Raw genomic sequence first — 22,176 nt, 5'->3', positions numbered from 1 at the left:
GAAATAAAATTTAATCTGTAAAATAAAAAACCCAAATTTGCCATATAAACAGATGCACTATTATAACAAAGAATTAATGCGATGACAGATTAATGAGTATGAGCTTACGAGTATGTTTGCGTCGCGGGTGCATAAGGTAGTCAATAGGTCTATGGTCGTTCGTTCGCAGGAAGTGGCCTCAATCGAAACCGGTTGTTTGGTTCAAATAAGTTACTAAAAGCCAATGACGGATTTTTCATAATTTATTATTGTGTAAAAAAACGCTTAAACTGTTACATGCACGCGTTGGTGCATAAGGCGTAATATACGACGTTGTCGTTATACGTGAACAAGAACGCTTATTTGTGGTAGGTTTTACCATCTACACATCATCGTAATATATTGCAAATTAACATAAAATTAATTATGTAGCACGCTAATAGTCCTGTTTATCTTACGATGTATAAACTTTTTAGCATAGTTGATATTGTTGAGAAGAATCTAATTAGCTTACAAGTATACCGTAGTTTCTTTCATTCACCTAAAACATTGTCTGCCATCAAAACCGATTATGAAGGCAGTCGGAGTAGACGTATCTGTCACAGTAAATGTAGTATTTGTGAGAATCATTATTAGTAGTTTTTTGACAAACTTTCAATTTGGATACTGCCACACACTTCGTGAGACACAGAGGATCAAGGCAAACTCAAAAATTGCTTTTTATAACGTAAATCCCAACAGCTTACTAAAAGGATATTTTGGCAATTTCACAACATATGTCATTAAATTCAAACTTGAGTTGCTAAAACGTTAGTCGTTTTTAAAGTTTTGCAGGTAACGTCATAGCACATGCCATTGTTTCATTTTATAAAGCTTTTCTGAAATGTAGCCAGTAGTTTTGATTCAAAAGCTTGTAACCACTGAGTTTGAAAGTTAAGCTTTAAAAACTGAGAAATTCACAGCAATTTACCTTCAACATATCTTGCTCACAAAGGCAATATCGGTTGTTCAATAATTTAGTAATCAAATTCAATAACAATATTTCAAAATCATTTTTTACAAAAATATGTTTGAAGCGTTTCACATTTATATAAAAATCCAGAACAATAAATTAACATCAACATTAAACGTGCATGGACTAAACTAAAGACCTAATCATTTGTTGAGTTAAGTGTAAAAGAGATGGGTAATATTTTATAGTTATGCTTCGAGTTTTGGGGCAGAGAAAACACCTTTTAGAGTAACTTGTAAATTCATGCAATTCTAGCCAACCCTCAAAATAGTTATTTTGTGTTAAAAGTCAAAACTATCCTTTATTGGAGCAAATATTTTCTTAAGGGTGTGCTGAATTTCATATAATTTGTTTCACAACTGGAAACATTTAAGATGCCTTTTAATTATTTGTAGCATTAGAGAAATACAGTGTTTAAAACTGTAAAAACCGAATGTAAAAAAATTGAGTTATATGCAAAAAACTAGACTTACAAAGTAATAACAAAATGTGGTTTTTGTTGCTGCTTCGTATATATGCTAGATGCATGGTGCTGTAAGAAACAGATGGTGAATAGGCAGAGCTGGCGATAGAGATACAGAACAAGTTTAACATTAGATTAACACAATCTAGTTATTTATTTTACTTCTATATTTGAAGTTTTTGCATTTTATCTTCAATTCTCACGTCCAGCTCCACTTTAACTAGTCTCTGGCCTCTTTTTCTTCGCATCCTAATTTTCTTCCACGTGTTACTTGCTGGGTGGTTTTAAATTATTTATTCGAAAATGTTGGCTTATGTTTTTTGTTGCGATTTCCTGCTTTAATTTCATGAAAAGCGATGCCTTTTTTATCACCATCTCTTACACTAGCCCTTTTACGAAACATGGTTTTGCAACATAAGGGAAGGTATAGAGCACTGTTTATTATTATTTGCACAGCGCAGGACCATAATATGCCAAAGAAATTTGCATGCATGCATACTGATTTGCAAAGCTGTAATGTTTTGATAAGCATATGACATCAAATGTTAAAAATCACGTTGGATGTTGAGTCAAATATTTATTGAATGATTGCATTGCGTATCAAAAAATTTCTATGTTAAAGTGATCATAAGTTGAGGTTTGACTGCATTCAAAAGAATATTGTATTCATTCAACATTGTAACTGACAAATGCTGTTACTATGATGCTTATGTTCTTTAAAACTGTTAGAACTTACATTTTTAAGAGATTTATATTCTCAAATTTGTAGTCGAGTTGTAGCAACCTTTGTGACCGCAACTACTTTTCTTGATTACTGAATGGATTATGTGGAAAGTAAAGTTTTTGCACAGCCCATTTTCCATACAGTATTTTTATTTAAAAGCCGCAGCATCTGGGTTAAGCTTTGAACATAGGTGATTTTTTAGCACATAAACAATAATAGAGTACCGTCTACATGTAGCTTTTTACGCCGAAAACATTTCACTCTGCCTTAAAGTTGAAACTGTTTTTTTCTCCGTGTGTTTACTTAACAACATCATTATTGGTAGTTGTTAGGCGCATTACAAGTTTAGTTATTAAAGATTGTCTAAACCACAAATCGAACTTTGCCATACATGTATGGGAATGGTCACACATACTTAGCAAGTTAATTCTAGTATCAGTTCAAACAGTTGAGCAGTAATACCTTTCTGTTCAGTGGAGTTGGTCAGTCAATATTGGGGCTTTTGGCAAATTGGTTCTAAAAATGTTATAAATCGTATAAAGTGTGCCCTCATCATACGATTTTAATTCGTTCCAGTGTTTACACAAGCAAAAATTTCAAATAGAGAGGTATAGAAACCCATAGTGGATATTTAATGCAAACATTCCCTGCTAAAAATCATCAAAATTTTATATATGTCCTGTAAAAGCTAAAAATGAGTAACAAAATTATGTTAACCTTGGTAAATATAGTTACCTACAGTAACTTTGGAGTATTAAGTGGTTATGATCTGCAATAAAATGTAACGTCACAAAGTACTACGCGCAGTACGTACCATAGGGAGTTCTTACCGTCGAGGCAGACGTATAACATAAACATTGAGTTTAGCTTTTAAATGAATTTAGCTTACTAAACACATACTTGACACTAAGTTTCAGTATGTATTTTTAACTATTTTACTGAACTTCAAATTTTATCTCTTATATCTGTTTCTGGTTTCATTTTGACAATAATGAGGAACGCCGAACTGAGAGAGATCGAGCATCGTATTTCTTTCATGTGTTGTGTGGGGGATTTCGGCGAGTAACATATTGGCGTATTTGTTGTTCCGGCGTCATCACTCATCGCTTGAAATCCATATTTGTAAATCCTTGATTTACAAATATGGATTTCAAGCGAAATTTTTGTTGATATCGCATTGCGAAAAATAGTTCCTATAGAAAGGGCAAAAAATCGTGTTCTGTATCATAGGGCAAAATTAATCATATAACAGGTCATCGTAACTCGAGGGCGCATTGTAATTAAAGATAGCCTATAACATTTACTTTAAATAAAGGTATCAAATGGACCATAATTATAATAATAGTCATTTATGGTAATAATCATAAATGTGGCAACTAGAATTTAATCTTTACAACTGCGCATGCTTGGCTTCGAAAATGCTTTAAGGACGATGTAATTTGACAGCGCAATTTGTATCGCGGACATTTTTGCAAAAAACTGCAATATATATTACTTCCAATTTGTAGCAGTCTACTGAATAAAGATGTATTGGAAAGCTGAAAAAGATTCTCTTTAAGCTGATATATTTTGCTTCCAGCTAACATTTGAGGATCATATGATCTGAGCTGCAATTAGTTGGAACTATTAAAACAATTTGCCAAATTTGATTGCACTTTTGGGTTTCACCAATATATTTGACAATGTTGTGTGAAAGTTCATTGGACTTATTGATGTTTGTTAAAGTTTGTAGCATCGAATAACTTTTATGCGCAATAGAAGTTGAGTTATGAGCTTCTTTTCATCGCAAGCCCAGTTTAGATAATGGCCTTAGGATTATCAGACTGTGTGCTACATACAAAAATTTTAAATGCTCAAAATAAATATACTAAAGCACCTGATGTATACAAACTATGTTTACAATGCTTCCAGAAACCAAAATATAGGCACTTGAATAAATTTACTTGGCATCGTTAGCTTCTGTGCTGCCGCTACCAGTTTCAGTCCCACTTTCACTCACTTTACCTTTTTCTGAGCTTACAATTTCATCTTCACTGTCTTCTAACCTCAAATCCTTACTGCTAAACCAGTCGATATCAGCCACAATCACAATTTTTTAGCGGAGTTATTGCTTTTTGGCTATTCTGAACAGTTTTCACGGAAAGGAAAATTAACTTTTGCAGATGTCCACCACTTGCCTGCCTGCTAATCACAAAGAATAGCTTTATAATAATAGTACAGACTATTGTGTTTACCGAGCTGAAAATTGGTTGCTATAATACAAATTTGTAAATAATTAAAATGGTTTCCAAAAGGTCTATCTAAACCCAACACTTTGGATTTGTCTGGAGGGCACAAATGGACAACCCAATATTGTGGGGACCCATATAGAAAAGATTAATCGCTTATTCGCCAATATTAGTATGCATTTATGCCAGTATTTTATGTGCAAATTCATTTTAATGATACGTGTTTTACGTATACATTTTTGTCAGTCCAAAACTCTTTTGTGCTACATGCAAATTTCGAGAATCAGTTCTCAAAGGGTAGAATTTTTTAATGTTTCGTGCCAAGTTTGACAGTGAACAGTGTGTGAAGTGTTTTAAAAAGAATTTTAAAGTTTTGGTTTATAAGCGACCATCTGGGTTTGTTTACATAAATATTTTATTTTTAATTGTATAATTAGGTTTGAACTGAGCGAATCGATGTTTTATGCCAACTTGCAACACTCCTGCGTGAGTACATACGAGTGCCCCAACACATAAGAAAATGTGTTACAAAAAGTGTTACAAAAGTTTAGTGTACCGAATGCATTGTCTTCAAGTCTCTCTCAGACTGCAGTTAAACACTGCGTTTATCTTGATCTTGAAGATGAAAACTTACAATAGTGTACATAGTAATGTTATATTTTATTGCAGAATTTAACTGGTTGATAGGTATTTGTTACTTCGTTAGCTTATGTACTGAATTACAATTAAAACACGTTTTTCTACCGTAATACCCTGTTTTATGCGGATTTTTATGGTATGGTAAAGGATTAATCTGTATTTAGTTATTTTATATAGGAAATAGTGCCCTGAGACCCGAGTAAATTGACATGCGAGCATAGTCCCAGAACTTATTAAGCTCGTATGTCAAGGTATGACTACTCAGTTCCCAATTTGAAAGTGGTTTTAGTATTTACGTCCTAGTTTGACTGAAAATTACGTCAAGCACTTGTTAAGTACTCATGTTTTTCTTAAAATTTATGCTTTAATTTTTATTTAAGGCATTGCCTTTTCACCGCTACTATCACTCGCATAAGTCTTCTCGAGATAAATGAAAACAATGTACAAAGCACTTCTAATATTATCAAACATCGTCAAACCAAACTACAGTGGAACCTCGGATCTCCAACACAATTCATTCCAGAAGGTTGTTTGGAAACCGTGTTGTTTGACATCTGAAACAAGTTTTCCCATTAGAGTTAATGTATGCAAGTTTTAATTCGTTCCAAGTCGATTTAATAACTTCGGTAAATAATTTTTTAACATTTTACACCATAAACTACTGTATACTGCGTACTATAAATAAAAACGGGTAGATATCGATTGCGTTTCATTTTAATAAAATATTTTCTATCTATGATGATAATAAAAAAAAGCAAAAAGTAATTATTTAGTATGCTTTGCTCTTAAAACATCGAAAACAGTAAAGGTTACGATACAATACAAAAAATCGCAGAAATTGATAATGAAACAGCAAAACATGCAACAGATCAGTTACATCAAAAATTGTGTGAAAAAAAATAGAAACAGCAATGGCACGTTTACTTCACATCTTTAAAGAAGAATCCTGCTCTAAAACAACGTAGTGTAACTCGACTGAAGGAGTTGTGTCCCTATAAAATCTCTTCGGTAAAGGCGACGTCCTCCCAGATGGCTCCTTTTTGTAAATAATTTATGACGCGAAACTTCTCCCTTTATTTGAGAACCTTCAGAAAGTGGCTCATAACAACGTCATTAAACATCTAAACATGCTGTTTCCGGAGCTATTCCAAACGTTCAATTCAAATGCGCATGCTCCGGTTTGGTCGAGATCCGAGACGAGAAAAATTTTAATTTTTTGGTAGAAAACTGAGTTGGTCGAGAACCGAAGCGTTTGAGAACCGAGGTTCCGCTGTATATTAAGAAGAACTGTGTACATTTATTCTGATTAGTAAAACGTCAAGTGTTATGTATTGAAAATTGTTTCGGGTGTAGATTCAACCATTTGCTCGAATTTTACATCTATTTTTCAAGAATTTGAGTTTTAAAGTGATTTGAAGTGACCCTTGACTACTAAAATTGTCCAGTATTATTCATCCATCTTATTTAAAATTCAGGAGCTGCTCCTATCATGTACGATTTTCCTAGTTAGCTCTATCGAAAATGTGCTGATTTGTGCACCTTAAGTCGTCCAGATATCTATGGTAGCTGAATGTCCGGAATCTCCATCGCTCAGTTCTCATTGTACAGTGTTTTGTTCCTTAGATAACACTGACAAAGAATGGGGAAGTACATGTCCAAACTATTTGGAAACAATGAGATGAGGATACTTATGCTCGGGCTGGACGCGGCAGGAAAGACTAGTATCCTTTATGGCTGATGATGGCATGCTACAACTAACAACGCATGACATAATATAAATCACTTCACACAAAATGATGCTTTGGAAAACAAAGGGTTCATAAATATCCTGTATATTCCTTGCGTGTTTACATAATCGTGTAGAAATCATTTGTTGTGTGTGTAAAGTCTGGCTAGTCACACCATCAAAACCTATCCTTTATATAGCCAACCCAATGGCAATGTGTCGGTAACACATTGTCGATTCATCATTCTGAAACGAAACTTTGGGCAACATCAGTAGTGATAAAACTGTGCTTCCATGGTTGGCTAAAATAGCTGATTGTAACAATCTCGATTCCATTTTATTCTTTTCTAATGCAGGCTAGCTAATTTCATGTAATATTTGTTTTTGAATGACAGTAATAACACGACTTCATGCAAACAGTTATTTGTATATGGGCAAAGATATTACCACTTGTAACAGATATATGAAAGCCACTATAAATTGGAACTGTCTGGGGAAAGTTTCAGTAATTAAATCCCTGTATTTTATAGTTGTGAAACTATATCATTAACGTAAAATAGTTATGTAGTTGGTTGGTTGGTAATGTTAGCACGTAGTTTTTTCTTTAGCAAAATATAGCAATACGAATTGTTGCGCAAATGTTATTGTTATCACAAAGTGTTGATGATTCATTCAACTGCGGTCTTAAAATCGCATGTGAGATTCTAATTTATAGCTATGACCATGGGCAAACAAAACAGTGCCTTTCACCTTACAGTACTCTAGGAATTGTTCAAGCCCTTTTGTAGTCCCTTTAATTGGTGAATGCTTCATATAAGTAAAATGTATAAATAATACAACAAAAGAATAAAAAAAAATCAAACCAAAACTCCATTAAGCAATCGGGTTTTTTTTGTAAAAAAGATAAATAATTCAATAAATGATTTAGAAATAAGTATTACCCCAACACGTACATAAAAGGGAATAATCTCTGCGTTCTGTTGCTACCAAAAAATTGTATTATAGGCATCTGCTACCTTGAACCCTCTGCTAGATTGAGCGTAGGACAGACATGTCGAAAGTTCGGCCCGCGGGCCGAATGCAGCCAGTGGTCAATTTTCATCCGGTTCGCAGCCTCTGTCATAAAATCGATAATGTCTGGCCCGCCTGTAAAATTATCTCTTCGAACCTTAACGGCGATTTTCCAGCATTGCGTAAGGTGTGTCAAAATCCCTAATCCCGAATTCTAGCATTCACATGGCTTTGTTTACAAAAGCAGTTTTTAAGTAACAGCGTAAACCAATCAGATTAATTCTTGCACAGGATGTTTACCAGAAGTGTCTCATCCATCTGTAACAGTTTTCAAATATCTTTACTTCCTTCGATTTAATAACCAATTTTATTAGAACGGTATCGCGAAAAAATTGATACGACATGTTTGTTAATAGGTCATAAATGATTGTGATGCAAATAAAGAATTTTATGATGCAAACTATAAGTTCCCAATATATTTTGTATCATGAAAAGATGATGAACATGTGCTCAATGGATATGATGCTACTGTAAATGGTTTTACGAGTTTTTTAAAATCGTACAAACTTTATAGTTTTGAACCGAATAATAGTGGCGCATTGTTTTTTTCTGTTTGATGGAATTTGTTGTGGGTTGCTCGACTTTTTTACTAATGTTTTACCAAATATCATTGTATTATGAGCATGTTATTTTATATTTAATAAAAGTTTAAGAACTTCGGATCGTTGGACAGATTGCTTAGGGTTACTGACAAGCACTAACTAAGAACGACCAAGGTTCAAAGGGTTAATAAATTGGGCAGAAGCGCTGTTACCTACGTGTTAAACATTTAAAAATCTAATCAACATTTATAGTTACTGGCATATTTTAAATGAGCCCTGCACTTGTTAATAGGCCTATTACTTGTTCATTTTTCTCTAACTGCGTTTAAAAGTTCTATAAATACCAAACTGCCATGGTGAGATATTGTTTTGTTTCAAATGTAATTTGTACCCAAGAGTACAATTACTTCTGATCAACTGTTGCAAAAAAGTTAGAGTTAAAAAAGTGAAGTCAGGTGATTATTAAATTTCAATTATAATGTCAATGCAATTTTGATATGCATGTTTCAAACGAACCAAAACACATGCTTAAGATTGTTGAAATTAAAATAAAAAAATTGATTATGGAACACAGATTGGCTCGGTAAAATATATTTAAATTAATTGTTATATGTAAAAAATGTCCGCCAAGGTTGGCCCCCTAAATTTTTAACACAACGAATCTGGCCCCCTTTTGCAAAAAGTTTGGACACCCCTGGCATAGGAGCAGCTTTACGTAGCTCTTTCTCTCTCTCTCTAATTGTACTGTTATCGACACCATCTTCCTATCTATTCAGTATGCATTGATAAAGTAGATTGAAAGATGAACTCTTAGGAATAGTTAAATGTACCGTATTTTCCGGACTATTAGCCGCTTCCCTATATAAGCCGCATCTGCTCTATTTAAAAAAAAAAGGATAATAAAACACATAGTCCGCACCTTTTGTGTAGGTCGCAGAACTCATAACAGTGCTTTTTAACACGGCAGCAACTTTGCTGGTTAAAACGGAACAGAAGCAATAGAAAATAATCAGTTTTTACTTGACTTCACTTCACTCGCATCACACTAATCATGTTGCGTGCAGCCGCGCAGTTTCCTTCTTGGATAGCAAGATCGATGTCTTTCAGCTTAAAACTTGTTTCATACGAACTTCTTTGTTTGGGTTCCATAATGATGGGGTAGGAACTTGAAAATAATTAATAGTCGGTAATTTTTGTCTGTGTTTTATTTGCTAGCTGAATAAAACAGCAACGTCTGCTTTTTGGCTTAACTTTTCTTTAGTTTTGATTCTAATTCCGGTTAGTGCGCCCCCAGCGGTAAAAGAAAAAACTACAGAATAGCCACGGCCTCTAAATAAGCCGCATGGCTCAAAACAGCTGAAAAAAGTAGGGGCTAATAGTCCGGAAAATACGGTAACTGTAAATCATCTTTAATTGTTCTGTTATCACGGCCATCGTCCTATCTATTCCTTGCTCAACCTTACGTTTGATCTCTTCCAGCTCAGCTTGATACTTTTCATCATGAAATTGACAGTTAGGTCATTTGTCTTGTTGGCATCCACATTGCTCAGTCTCATACAGGCCATTGACTGACTATATGTGGCTTGTAATTGTTACTGTGCTATATTCTTAACTATTCTATCCAGCTGTATTGTATAAACTAAAGCTGGGGCAGTCTGTAACGACTATACCAACTGTAGGATTCAATGTGGAAACTGTCTCACATAAGCGGGTCAAATTCAATGTTTGGGTAAGTATCTTTAGTTCTTTGACAAGTAGGATGAACAACTGTCTTGTGATGTTTACAGTTGTGATGGGCCTCGGTTTGAAAAGCAGTTATGATTGAGCAATAATGTACTATCGACCCTCCTTTGTTTGTACTTCAACAGACTAGACCATGTCCGGACATGGAGAAAGTTCGGACATTGTGAATTGAGTCCTGTACTGTATATTAAACAGCCTATACTGTCTTGCGCAAATATCTTCAGTAGAGGGACGTCGTCCCGGATAGTTTCTTCCTTTTTGTAAAGAATTTATGAAGAAGCGTAGCTTGCTTCTCCTTTTCTTAACTATGTTTTTATGCTGTTTCCGAAGCTGTTCTGAAAGTTTAATTCTAATCCGCATGCTCCTGTTTGGTCGAGAACCGAATTTATGTTCGAGATCCGAGACATAAAAATCTCAATTTTTTTGGATCGAAAACCGAATTGGTCGAAAACTGAAGCATTTGAGAACCGAGGTTCCACTGTATTTGACAAAGTATGTTGAAAAGCTGCTGTGTTGTCTTGAAAATATTTGCACATTTGGTTGCATCATCATTATTTTTCGGAATGTTGACGTGCAAAGTCGGAGTTTAAAATAAGAGTCATGGTTATTATATTGTATGTCTGTCATAGTAATTGTTTTAACGTAGTAATTTACATAATTGATGTTGCCATTGCGTTTGAAGCATTTTGGAATTGGCATTATTGTTTCGGGAATCATTCACTTACAAGAACTCATTTGTTGAACTTGTTATGGCCGCTTGTGTGTTTTTGTGTCGATAATTGCCAAACTTCTTAGTGAACTTGTTACTGTCCTGTGTTATCAAGTAGCATTAATATAACAACACTTGAATGGCCTCACCAAAGAGTTATCATAGCCAAATACCTACCTAGGAGCTAAAGTGCTGTTTCAACTCTATGATCTGTTTAACAAGGTCTAAGATTCAGATTTGCACCGATGATAATTTAGTAACAGGTGAATCCTCAACTGTATAATTTACATGATAACCTTAGACAGGCATGGCTGTTCCATATTATCGTTGATCTGCTGATACTGATGCTGATAGTGAAGTGCACCATGTCTTATCTATCCTGCTTTGGTAACTCCTTTCACACGTCTCATGCCATTCACTTTTATTGTAGCCTGCTTTTTGCGAGTCACACTCACTGATGCATATATTTATTACTACACAGGATGTAGGTGGGCAGGATAAGATTCGACCATTATGGCGGCATTACTACACAGGAACACAAGGTCTAATATTTGTCGTAGACTGTGCAGATAGAGATAGAATAGATGAAGCCAAGCAAGAATTACATAAAATAATAAATGACAGAGAGATGAGAGATGCAGTTATCCTCATCTTTGCAAACAAACAAGACCTCCCTCAAGGTAAGTTGACTGCCAGACATTTATGCCTAGTTTTCTAGTCCTAGCATCACAAATCTCGTATGTCAATTGTTCTGATGGTTTGTGTTTGCTTCATAGCTTCTTCCAAGACAATTTGAGCGTGATTCTGAGGCACTTGATAAAACCAAGCTAAACATAGGATGTGAATGTCTCTAGCACGAATACATAGGATGTGAATGTCTCTAGCACGAATGCACACAAAAAAATTAATCGGAATAGCTGAATACTTTTAGTTGGACAACTTGAAAAAAATATTACCAAAATGTTTGTCAAAATACAGTCAAACATGGATAACTCGAACTTCACGGGACCTAGCGAAAGTTTTCGAGTTATCAGAGCCTTCAAGTTATCAGAGCACTCTCACAAGTCCATGTATTTATTTTTTATTAGTAGATACATGTACATATACAAACTATAATATAAATCAAAAGCATAAATGGCTTGTTTCAAATTAAATGCTTCTAATGTAAAGTTTAAAACTTTTTTATCAAAAAGTATAGAGATTTTTCTATCACTTGAGATTGGTTTGTTGTTTGATGTGATGTTATTGCCAGGACGTTTTTAGATTAAAATTGGCAAAACTTGATCGTTGTTGAAATGCTCAGAGGAAAAGACATCTTTTTCTTTTGAGCGTTTTAACCAAGATCAATTTTGCCGATTTTTCTTGAAGTTTATGCGAAGGTTACCTCACATTTCCTTGCTTCCGAAGGGCCATCGCTAGGCGGATGTTTAGTAAAAATAAAATTTCACCAGACCTCAAGAAAAGTTGTTGACAAAAGTATTTTGCCGATGGTGGTAATAACGACGCCTATGAATTACGAAAAGTTGAGGTTTACCTCTATGGCTTGGAATAAAGTGATTTTTTAAAGCGATAACAACCGTTTCGGTATCAATTGGGCAAAAAAATGTTCGAGTTAACAGAGTTGAGGTCGAGTTATCTAAAGCAATTTATCATTATGTGGGAACGGACCAAAGAAACCGTTTGAGTTAACCATGTGTTCGAGCTATCCGAGGGCGAGTTATTCATGTTTGACTATATATTAAATCTGTTGCAGATGTTGTCAGGCTTGTCGAAGAGTCTAATGCTTTGCTAGAATTATCCTGTGTCTTTACCACCTTTAGATTTATCATTCCATATTATTATTTTTATTTTGCTTCTTTTGGTCAGAATACGAAAACAAATAAAAGGGATTGTTGAGCTAAGGCTGTGCGTGATTGTGTTTCATACACTTATGTCATATAATTTTTTTGGAAACTAGAAACAGTTATGTTATTGATCAATTTTGTAAATTTTTGGTGTTTATGTTAATGAACGATAGTTTTAGGAAGTGTGCTACCAAATGCGAAACAACAAGATCAATTCGTCGATCGAGACCAATAGTTGTAAAGTTCATATTATTGTAGCAATACAGAGGGCATTTTCAATGATACTAGGCCAGCCTGATAACCCAGTTTAAGCGTTGTTAGGCTGATTTGTGGTTAGTCCATACTAGTGCTTGAGGCCCTACAAGATAACACTGCTCACTGGCCTCATAGTGCCAAAAGGTGCACCTTTTGACTGTTTTAGTTAATCTTTGTTTCATCATTTATTTAAGAAAAATGTGTCACAAACACCTGAAAGTAACATGGTTTTAAAGTGTTTCGTATTTGATTGTCATCTTTTTTCATGATGATAAACTAATGCATGCTAAATGAGAGAGTCACATATTTATTATTGTTAATTCTTTGAACCCTTGCCGTTCTCGTCAATGCGGGTCAGTAACCCTCGGCAATTTGTCCAGCAATCCAAAGTTTTTAAACCTTTATTAAAGATATCTAAATGTGCTCATAATACAATGATATTTGGTAAAACACTAGTAAAATAGTTGGGCAACCCACAGCAAATCTCATCAAACAGAAAAAAACAATATTTCACCATTATTCGGGCTGGAACTATAAAAGTTGGTACGTTTTAAAAAAAAAATCATAAAAATGTTTGCAGTAGTATCATATTCATCAAGCACATGTTAATCATAATTTCATGACTCAAAATATACTGGAAAATTATAGTTAGTATAAGAGAACTCTTCATTTGTATCACAATCAGTTATTACCTACCAACGAACGAGTTGTATCGAATTTTTCGCGATATCGTTCTAATAGAATTTTTTATTATAACGAAGGAAGTAGATATAGATATTTGAAAACTGGTACAAATGGAAGGGAAATTTCTGGTCTAACATCCTTTGCAAGAATTAATTCAATTGGTTTACGCTATTACTTGGTAACAGCTTTTGTAAACGAGCCATGTGAATGCCGGTTTTCCGGCTGTTAGGTTTTTTGACACCCTACGCAATGTCGGAAAACCAGCCGTTAGGGTTCAAAGGGTCAAAAATCCGGCTATTGGTATATCATTGCACAAATCTGAAAATTGAACAGTATAACAAGAGGCTTCTTCAGTGGTACGTGGTTCTCTGTGGTTCTAATTTCAACCTTAATTGTTCTAAAAATTGCTAACTTTACAGTATTAGTAAGTCCGTCTCTAAAAAATTGTTCTTGGTTAAGAAAAGACAACTCTTTAAGGGGAACTGATTCACATTAATCATCACCGGCAGATCCATTAGCAGATGATCAATCAGAGTAGATGCATGGAACAGAAGTAATTTTTGTCATTAGCTCTGTTACAAATTCAATTTTTTCAATATTACAAGATTTTTAAAGGTGTGACCACATATTAACTAAAGCAGAGCTTTTGATGTCAAAAACTATGGTTGAAAAAGGCAGCCAGTTTTGCTTAGTTTGGTTCAGCTAGGCGTAACCAAACCTCAAATCTGGTTGGACAACAAACGTATCACTAACGAATTAAATATTCACCTTCCTCTGCATTTTGTAGTAGTAAATGATGTAATATGTTTATTGTCATGTTCGATCTGAGTGCCTACAAGCTAGGTCAAAATTGAATGTAATAGCTTACACAGTGTGATTTTCCAAACTCGGATTTATTTGTAAACCTTTTTAAACCATTGTAAACCTCTGTTGCTTCAGCCAAGATTTGTGAACTTCACTAGCTTCAGTTGCTATGGCTTCTGAGTACTAATAATAATTCAGCGGCTTATTATCGGTTCCATTTAATTGACATACAATTTCGTTTTTACAGCAATGAAGCCTCACGAAATACAAGAAAAATTAGGGCTGACACGTTTGAGAGACAAGAATTGGTATGTACAGCCGTCCTGCGCTGTGTCAGGAGATGGACTTTATGAGGGCCTTGCATGGCTTAGTTCAAATTGTAAATCATGAGCATTTGTTGCCTCTATGCCACTGGCCATGGTGCACTACATGCATTCGAATTGTGGCAGCAGCACTGTGATTGACAAAGGAGATATTCAGAGGAAACATGCAGTTTACATTTTTAATGGAGAATACATTTATTGCACGTAATATATCACAAATTGCTCGCTATTTTTCCATAAATATGAGGAACTTTCTAAAATAATATAATTGGGCAACCGATGCGGCTAAAACACATTTCTATTGTCTGTCTAAAACTCTGTTTTTCTCGAAAGTCGTGTATTGTGCCCATGTCGTTACTGAGTACTCTGTCATTCGCTATCTAGGCCAGGCCGATGTCTTGAGATTCCAAAGGTCCTAGTGAACTATTCTAGGTCAATTGTTAACTACTTGTCATTCTATAATATTTTTCATCTGTTTTCCAATAGTAAGAATCAATGGTACGACTTGTTATTCCTGCTCTTATTATCAATGATTGGTACCAAGTCATTGATAGTATGTAATAATACAGTTTCTTTCTTAGCTAATACTACTGATACAAATCACTTAATGCTATCCTAGTCATCATTATTAGTCACATCATGGATAAAGGATGATTCACTGTGTTATAATGAGTTCTCAGTGCTAATGGGGTGCTAATGTGCCCAATGGGTGTATGGGAGAATGACTAGCGATCTAACGCCAAGTTTTTTGGTAGGCTAGGCCTGTACAATTTGTTCAGCGTTAATGTGATTATGTATAGGATTCTTTTTAAAGGCAATCAGTAAGTAATTGTTACCTGTATGCAAAAAACTGCTGCATTTTGTTGTTCGATTCTTCAATAGTTTGTGTTTTCCAATTTTGTCAGCGTCAATGTAATGTGTATCCCAACTGGTAGCAAATATTTATGCTCCGTCAAGCAAAAAATCTGAGGTGGATCCAATTCTGTACATTAGTAATGCTTTTGCCATGTGAAAACTTCAACAATCGAAACACAAGTATGTATGGCTGACACAAGTGTGTATTTTGCCTTATATAGATATATATACATTGTATATATATCAATGTTTCGCATTATTCGACTATTTTTTGTACATGAAGTATATTTCTCGTTATGTGACAGGCTTCACATAGTTATGTAATCTGTCGCAAAACACTTCAACTGAAGGATTCTCAGTAAGTTGTGCCAATTAAATACGAAACAGTGTCAACTCTCGCGTATGCTCACTGGCCCCTCACTGGATTATATTGATGAAGTAGAGGCTTCACATGTTTTTGTGACTAGCCATTTTCCCCTTCCAGTTTTTATGATGTGTTATACTGATGATGTGTCAGTCTTTGCAAACGCTGTCTTATCAACCAACATTGCCACAGAAGGGTTTTATGAAGTGTCGCAAGGTTGTCAACCTTGTCATTTATGAGATGGATAAACAGCATTTCAATTGCAGCTACCACATGCTTTCAATAAACCTGGCAAACCATTAGGCATATGTATTTCAAATAATGAGAACTTGAGTTGCTACGGTCTGTTTAGCGTTGTTACATGATTATTCAGTCTTACAGCTCATACAACTATAGAGTGGCTAGGTGAATGCCCGGGTAATAAAAAAGTCTTTGGACAGAAGATTTATTTTATAACATATACAACATTTACCATTCTAACTTTTAAGCTTCATATCATGCAAATTGTTTTTGTGCAGTTCAAATTAATTAGGAGAAAAAATAAAACAACTAAAGGTTTTTAAACTTTTTCAAACAACTAACTTTTAAATTTCATATCATGAAAGAAGTGTTTTGAAATAAATTAGGACAAATAAAACTAAAGGTGTTTAAATCTTAATGTGAAATAATTGGCAAGCAATGGCTAAATGTAGTCTGTTTTGCTGCGCTTACAATGAAAAATTATTTTGTACACAATTATACGAATTTACTTCGTTTCAGTGTTGGTATCATGAGGCGAAAATATCGTACAGACGTATAGAGTGGTGTAGAAACCCATAGTAATTATCTAATGCAATCACCTCCTGGTAAAAATCATCACAATCATCATCATTAAAAATAGTAACAAAACAATATGTTAACCTTAATAACTATAGTTGCCTACAATAACTAGCGCATTTTGTGGTTATGATCCGCAAGAAAATGTAACATTACAATGTACTACGTGCAGAGTTCTTACCTTTGAGACAGACGTGTAACGTAAACACTGATTATAACTTAAATGAATTTAGCTTACTAAACATATACGTGAAGGAAGTTTCAGTATGCATTTTAATAAACTTCAAACTGAACTAAAATTTTATCACTTATCTGTTTGTCAACCCGTTTTTATCATAACGGATACCACTGAACTGAAATACAATCACCAAATTTTAATTGCGAGAAAATTTATTGTTGATGTCATATGGCGGAAAACAAATTTGCCCTAGTATGGTGAAGACGAAAAAGCATGTTTCATAGAGTTATGTGAACAAATGTTTTATAACAGGGGTATCGTAACGCATAGGCGCAATGTTCAGTAAATACGTCATTTAGCTTGTGCAATCGACAACTCTCACGCATTGGGCGTGAGACTTACGCAATCAACCCAAAGAAAAAATGAAAATGCGTGAGATTTTTTCCCCAATTTCCACAATTTCATATATACTGTCATTGATACATCAATTGCCCCAAAACCAAATCTCACGCATTGCCCCACTCTTGGGTTGGCAGGTCTGTACATGGTATATGTTAAGAGTGATAGAATTCTAAGGACTGTTGCTCCGTGGTTAAATGCATGGTTATAAACTTGCTCTTGCGATCACAATTTTTGTGAGTTCAAATCGAGCTTTTCATTCCAAGATTTTGATAGCTATAGCTAATTCACACCTAAGAGTCTTGATTCTGTGAATTGGTGTGTCTTAGGCTAAGACACACAATTCACAGAATCACAGACGGCACCCAAGCTTAAGACATATATATATATTATAGATAAAAGAAATCCAAGTTTCATTACTTCCTGTGTAACCAAGATTCTATCAATGCTATGAGGCCAAAAAAGTTTATCGTCTGAGCAAGTTCTAAATGCCTTCTAATACAATCACAGAATCGTTGACATCAGTATTAACACTTTTCATCATATTGTCACATCCAGTGGGTTTTTGCTTTTTTTACTGCCCTGACCTTTAAACATACATATCAAATGATGCCTCATAAGATTTTCTATTTGTTGAAAACATTTATCTGAAACAAAAGTCATCACCAAAGTTTCTGAGGACATGCAAACTTGACTACGTCTGATAATTAAAAATTATTATGTACATGCATATTAATATAAAATAACCGTCAGACAAATATTTTTCATGTTCACGACAGGGGAAGACATAACATACCACACCTGGGATTAACAAAAACATTTTGAGTAATATAGATTCGGTCTGCATTTGAATATTTTTTATGCCAATTTTCTTTACAAAAATCGCTAAGCACCTTGATGACAGTGAAAAAGCTGTGGTTGTGCGCCTTCACAAGCAAGGGATAAGTTATAAATCTGAATGGAGAGGTCAAAACATTCCTTCATTGATCAAATTTGTGGTGAGAAAAGACTGGCAGCCGATGAGGTGAAATGTTGAAAGCAAAATGTAGTGATAATCAGCAGAGGCGAGCAAATAACTTACAGAACTTTGTGAGTCAATGTAGCATCAAGATATTCTTCACAATTTACTCTAAGAAGTGCTTTGTGCTGAGAGGTTTGATTACACCACTTATATACAAGACCGTACTGGTAAAGAGTGCAGTGTCATAGGCAAGGACATTATGCAATGATATGTGGGTCCAACCCAATAGCTGAAGTGATTAAATCTAAAAATGAAGATCAAGTCAGATGGAATCATTGAAGGCTCAGGTAGAAGTAGTAAAGAAACAAAAAACTACTTTTAAACTTGACATGGGAGCTGAAGAAACAGTCATGGGAAGAGGCACCTTGTTCTTCCACCAAGTTCTGCGGGTCTGAAGAAAATGAACATGGAACCACAAGCATATTTGAAGCAAGCATGACATTCTTCATGAGTTAAAGGGAGATTATTGTTTCTTGTCTGGCTGACTGTTGCAAATATGACAATTTCTGCTCTAATATTACTGGCTCACATTCACTTAACCTCAAGTCGCTTATAAACATTTAACATTACATATGAATTGGGTCTCTGCATTTAGATTGTATAGTTTTAAAAAAGAAAATGATTTCTTGTCAATGCTGTAAGTACTTTAGGTACTTATCGATATAATTATATCAATTGAGTTTTGGAATTTTTCAAGCAAAATACCATACTTGGAAATTGATCAAACAAAATACCACTTATGTAAATATTTGCTATAAAATATCGATTAACATCGGATGCTGAAGTCTGAATGTATATTAATTATTAAATTATATGATTAAAATCTGAAAGTATCAAAATAGTTTTTTGGACATGCCACAAGTGAAAGATAAAGAATTAAACACAAAGACTTGTGCCATCGTCGTCTGCCATTCCGCGAATCTCGTCAGCCTTGTGTACACGGCCTGACAATATCATTGACAGTGCATGGTAGTTTTCACTATGCCAAATCCTACTTTTTATAACAAACATACTACCATGTCATCAAATGTAGCTTCACAGTTACAGAATTAAGTGGTGGGGTTAATTTTTACTTACACTTCATAACGGAGAAGCTGTCCCTTTAACATAGGCACAATGACCATTTAAAACTTTGATTTGTGTCTGTTTAAAAGCTAAGTTACTTCATTTTTTTTCAAATTGACAAATTAAATCCCAAATTGCTCTTGTATATGTCCAAGTCTAAATTACCTAAACAGTTGAATTATTAGGACTTTATGTACAGTGAATTAATTTTCTGTTGTTAAGCTGATAAAACTTCTATAAATTCGTGAACGTATTTGTAACAACTGCTACGAGAAATAGTTTGAACTGCTTTCAAATTATTTACTCTTTGAATGTGAGCCACTTTTGATCGAACTTAATGATGCGGACACACAGGTGTTAGATACGCATCGGTACGTAGGGTGACAGTATAATATAGATGTGATGACACGTAGAGGGACGAAAGTGAACTGCTAGTTACCAATTTTCAAGCATTTCTAGCAGTGAAATGGTTTTTTTTATTCATATTTTAATTTGTTTGTTCACTAAATGATCTTTACTGGCAATTGATCCACAATTGATCCACAATTGATCCGAATTGACTTTAATTGACCGCCTAATCTCATCAGTGTCTAATAATGCGCACAGCCACTTGTTGATTGGCCACTCAGTTCGAGCTGTCAGGTAGGTTGTCTGTGCTTTGGTTTCATAAACCTAGTGCTATGTATGACATAGCACTAGGTTGATGTAAACAACCTAGTGCTATGTCATACACACGCACCCACACGCACGCACGGCGATGCATAAACCACATCAGCGGCATGGCGCTAGTATTTTGGAAAAGCAATGTCTAGCCAATAACAAAAAACTATTAATTGACCAATAACAGTTGAGGGACCATCGTCATGATTGTCTTATGCCCGTAACATGAGTTCCTTTTTGATGCGATAAAGACTGAGAAAAGCCGTACGTTCGTACCTAATGTGCATTTTTCCCCACGTCAATTGCAACAAAAAGTACGCGATTTTGAAAACAAATAATGTGGGCTATGATAATTTTGAATATATAGATCTCGTTAAAAGTAATAATCATTTAAATTTTTACACATGCATCTCATGTTGGTGTTTTCCCCAATCATTTTCTGTTCTTTTTCCTTGTTCTATCTATTCTTACATTCTAGTACTGCACCTGTATTATCAAACCAAATATACTTGACGGCTATGTACGCGTAATTAGAAATTGCACAAACTCACTTGCTATATTCAAGTCAAATTTGGTATACGGTTTGTCTTTTTGATAGAAGGTGGTTGATTACGAGATGTTGAATAAGGTTTTTAAGGGACCCAATGTAGGGATACGTATTTGAAAAGTTTGTTTTAAGACGATGCAATAATATGGATATAACATGACACACGAATCGCAACACCGATGCGTTCTATTTCGTTTACATGACTCGGTTGAACCTCTAAGCACTACGTTAACAGAAGTTGACCACTCAGCACGGGAATGCAAATTTCATCATGATACAGGACTCTCCGATAAACCGTCAATTAGCAAATACCTTTTGGTACGGTATTTCAATGAAGCCTATTTAACATTGTGTCACAAGTCGCGCAGGGAGATTAAACCTGGCTAACTAGATAAATTAAATGGATAATTTCTTGTCAAGGTTAGTCCTGCATAGTGTAGTAGGATACTACTGATAAAAGTACCGATAAAACTGTAAAATTTTCTATCAGCAGTTTGAAAGATGCCTCAAATCATGCTGGCTCGCAACTTGGTGCGAACGATGCCTCAAATCATGCTGGCTCGCAACTTGGTGCGAACGATACCTCAAATCATGCTGGCTTGCAGCTTGGTGCGAACGATGTCAGAATTGATTTGATACAAAAGAAGATACTGAGTGATTGGAAGCTGTGAGTTAAGAGAGACCCAAATCATTTGATGAATGGTTCGGTATTAACTTAGTGTTAAATTTTCAATTATTACCTTGACATGTTTCATATAAAAAGTATCAATTATAAACCTATTCATATTTGAGCAGAAAAATTTTCTTCAATAAGGCAACTAACTTTTCCAACTTAAGACCTCAATCATCGTTGGAGTATTAGAATCTTCTATTCATAATTAGTCATAGCATGATAAAGGCCAGTAAATGTACATTGCAACAAAGTATTATTCTACTTCTAAAAACACTTCAACCATTGTATAAGAGAATTGGCAAAAATATTGCTCGTCACTCTATCATGACGAGAATTTAAACCTCACTCAAAGTGGGACTATTGCTTATAGCTTGTTGTGTAATCTAAGAATTAACCCCTCATACAAATAGCAAAGCTTTCTGTTTCTAAATGTTATGGCATATACTAGTGCAACTCGTGCATGAACTGATAATACAAGTTGAAATGACTCCAGCTTAAAACAGATTACGGGCTCATTAGCTCAAGCTATTCAACAACGCGATAACGATTGATAACAGTCTATTATTATACAAACACAATCATCCAAGGGTTGATAAAACAAATTCCATTGGACAGAACTGACAGCAGAGCGCCCGTGTACCAGTGTCACTCATGCAAGAACCAATAATACAAAAAGGTGACTAAAGCTGATAGTGGACCACTAGTATACTATTACAACCCGTATGAGAGCCGATTAAACAGATTATGTGAAAACAGTTGATAGTAAACTACTACTAGTTACACCAACACAAGAAATAATTTAGGATATAGAAATGATTTTTTGTAATGTACAAATAATACATTTCATTATGT

General features: G+C 34.7%; 1 protein-coding gene across 1 annotated transcript; it reads left to right on the top strand.

Annotated features, from left to right (window-relative positions):
* Nucleotides 1-139: 139 nt before the first annotated feature.
* Nucleotides 140-15,331, top strand: LOC137406413 (ADP-ribosylation factor 6). Its single transcript, XM_068092991.1, has 5 exons — nt 140-347; nt 6,669-6,766; nt 10,010-10,113; nt 11,318-11,516; nt 14,671-15,331. Exons 2-5 carry the CDS (start codon nt 6,685-6,687, stop codon nt 14,811-14,813), a joined length of 528 nt encoding a protein of 175 aa, XP_067949092.1. The 5' UTR covers nt 140-347; nt 6,669-6,684; the 3' UTR covers nt 14,814-15,331.
* Nucleotides 15,332-22,176: the final 6,845 nt, after the last annotated feature.

This window comes from Watersipora subatra, chromosome 1 (assembly GCF_963576615.1).
Source record: "Watersipora subatra chromosome 1, tzWatSuba1.1, whole genome shotgun sequence".
NCBI classification, from domain to species: Eukaryota; Metazoa; Bryozoa; class Gymnolaemata; order Cheilostomatida; family Watersiporidae; genus Watersipora; species Watersipora subatra.
This window is presented reverse-complemented; position numbering and strand designations above follow the sequence as displayed.

What these genes read in the sequence shown, in the direction of transcription:
- LOC137406413 (XM_068092991.1), top strand. Translation starts at nt 6,685, where the DNA reads ATGGGGAAGTACATGTCCAAACTATTTGGAAACAATGAGATGAGGATA. An exon ending in GGGTCAAATTCAATGTTTGG is followed by an intron (nt 10,114 to 11,317) that starts GTAAGTATCTTT and finishes ATTACTACACAG; the next exon opens with GATGTAGGTGGGCAGGATAA. An exon ending in CAAACAAGACCTCCCTCAAG is followed by an intron (nt 11,517 to 14,670) that starts GTAAGTTGACTG and finishes TCGTTTTTACAG; the next exon opens with CAATGAAGCCTCACGAAATA.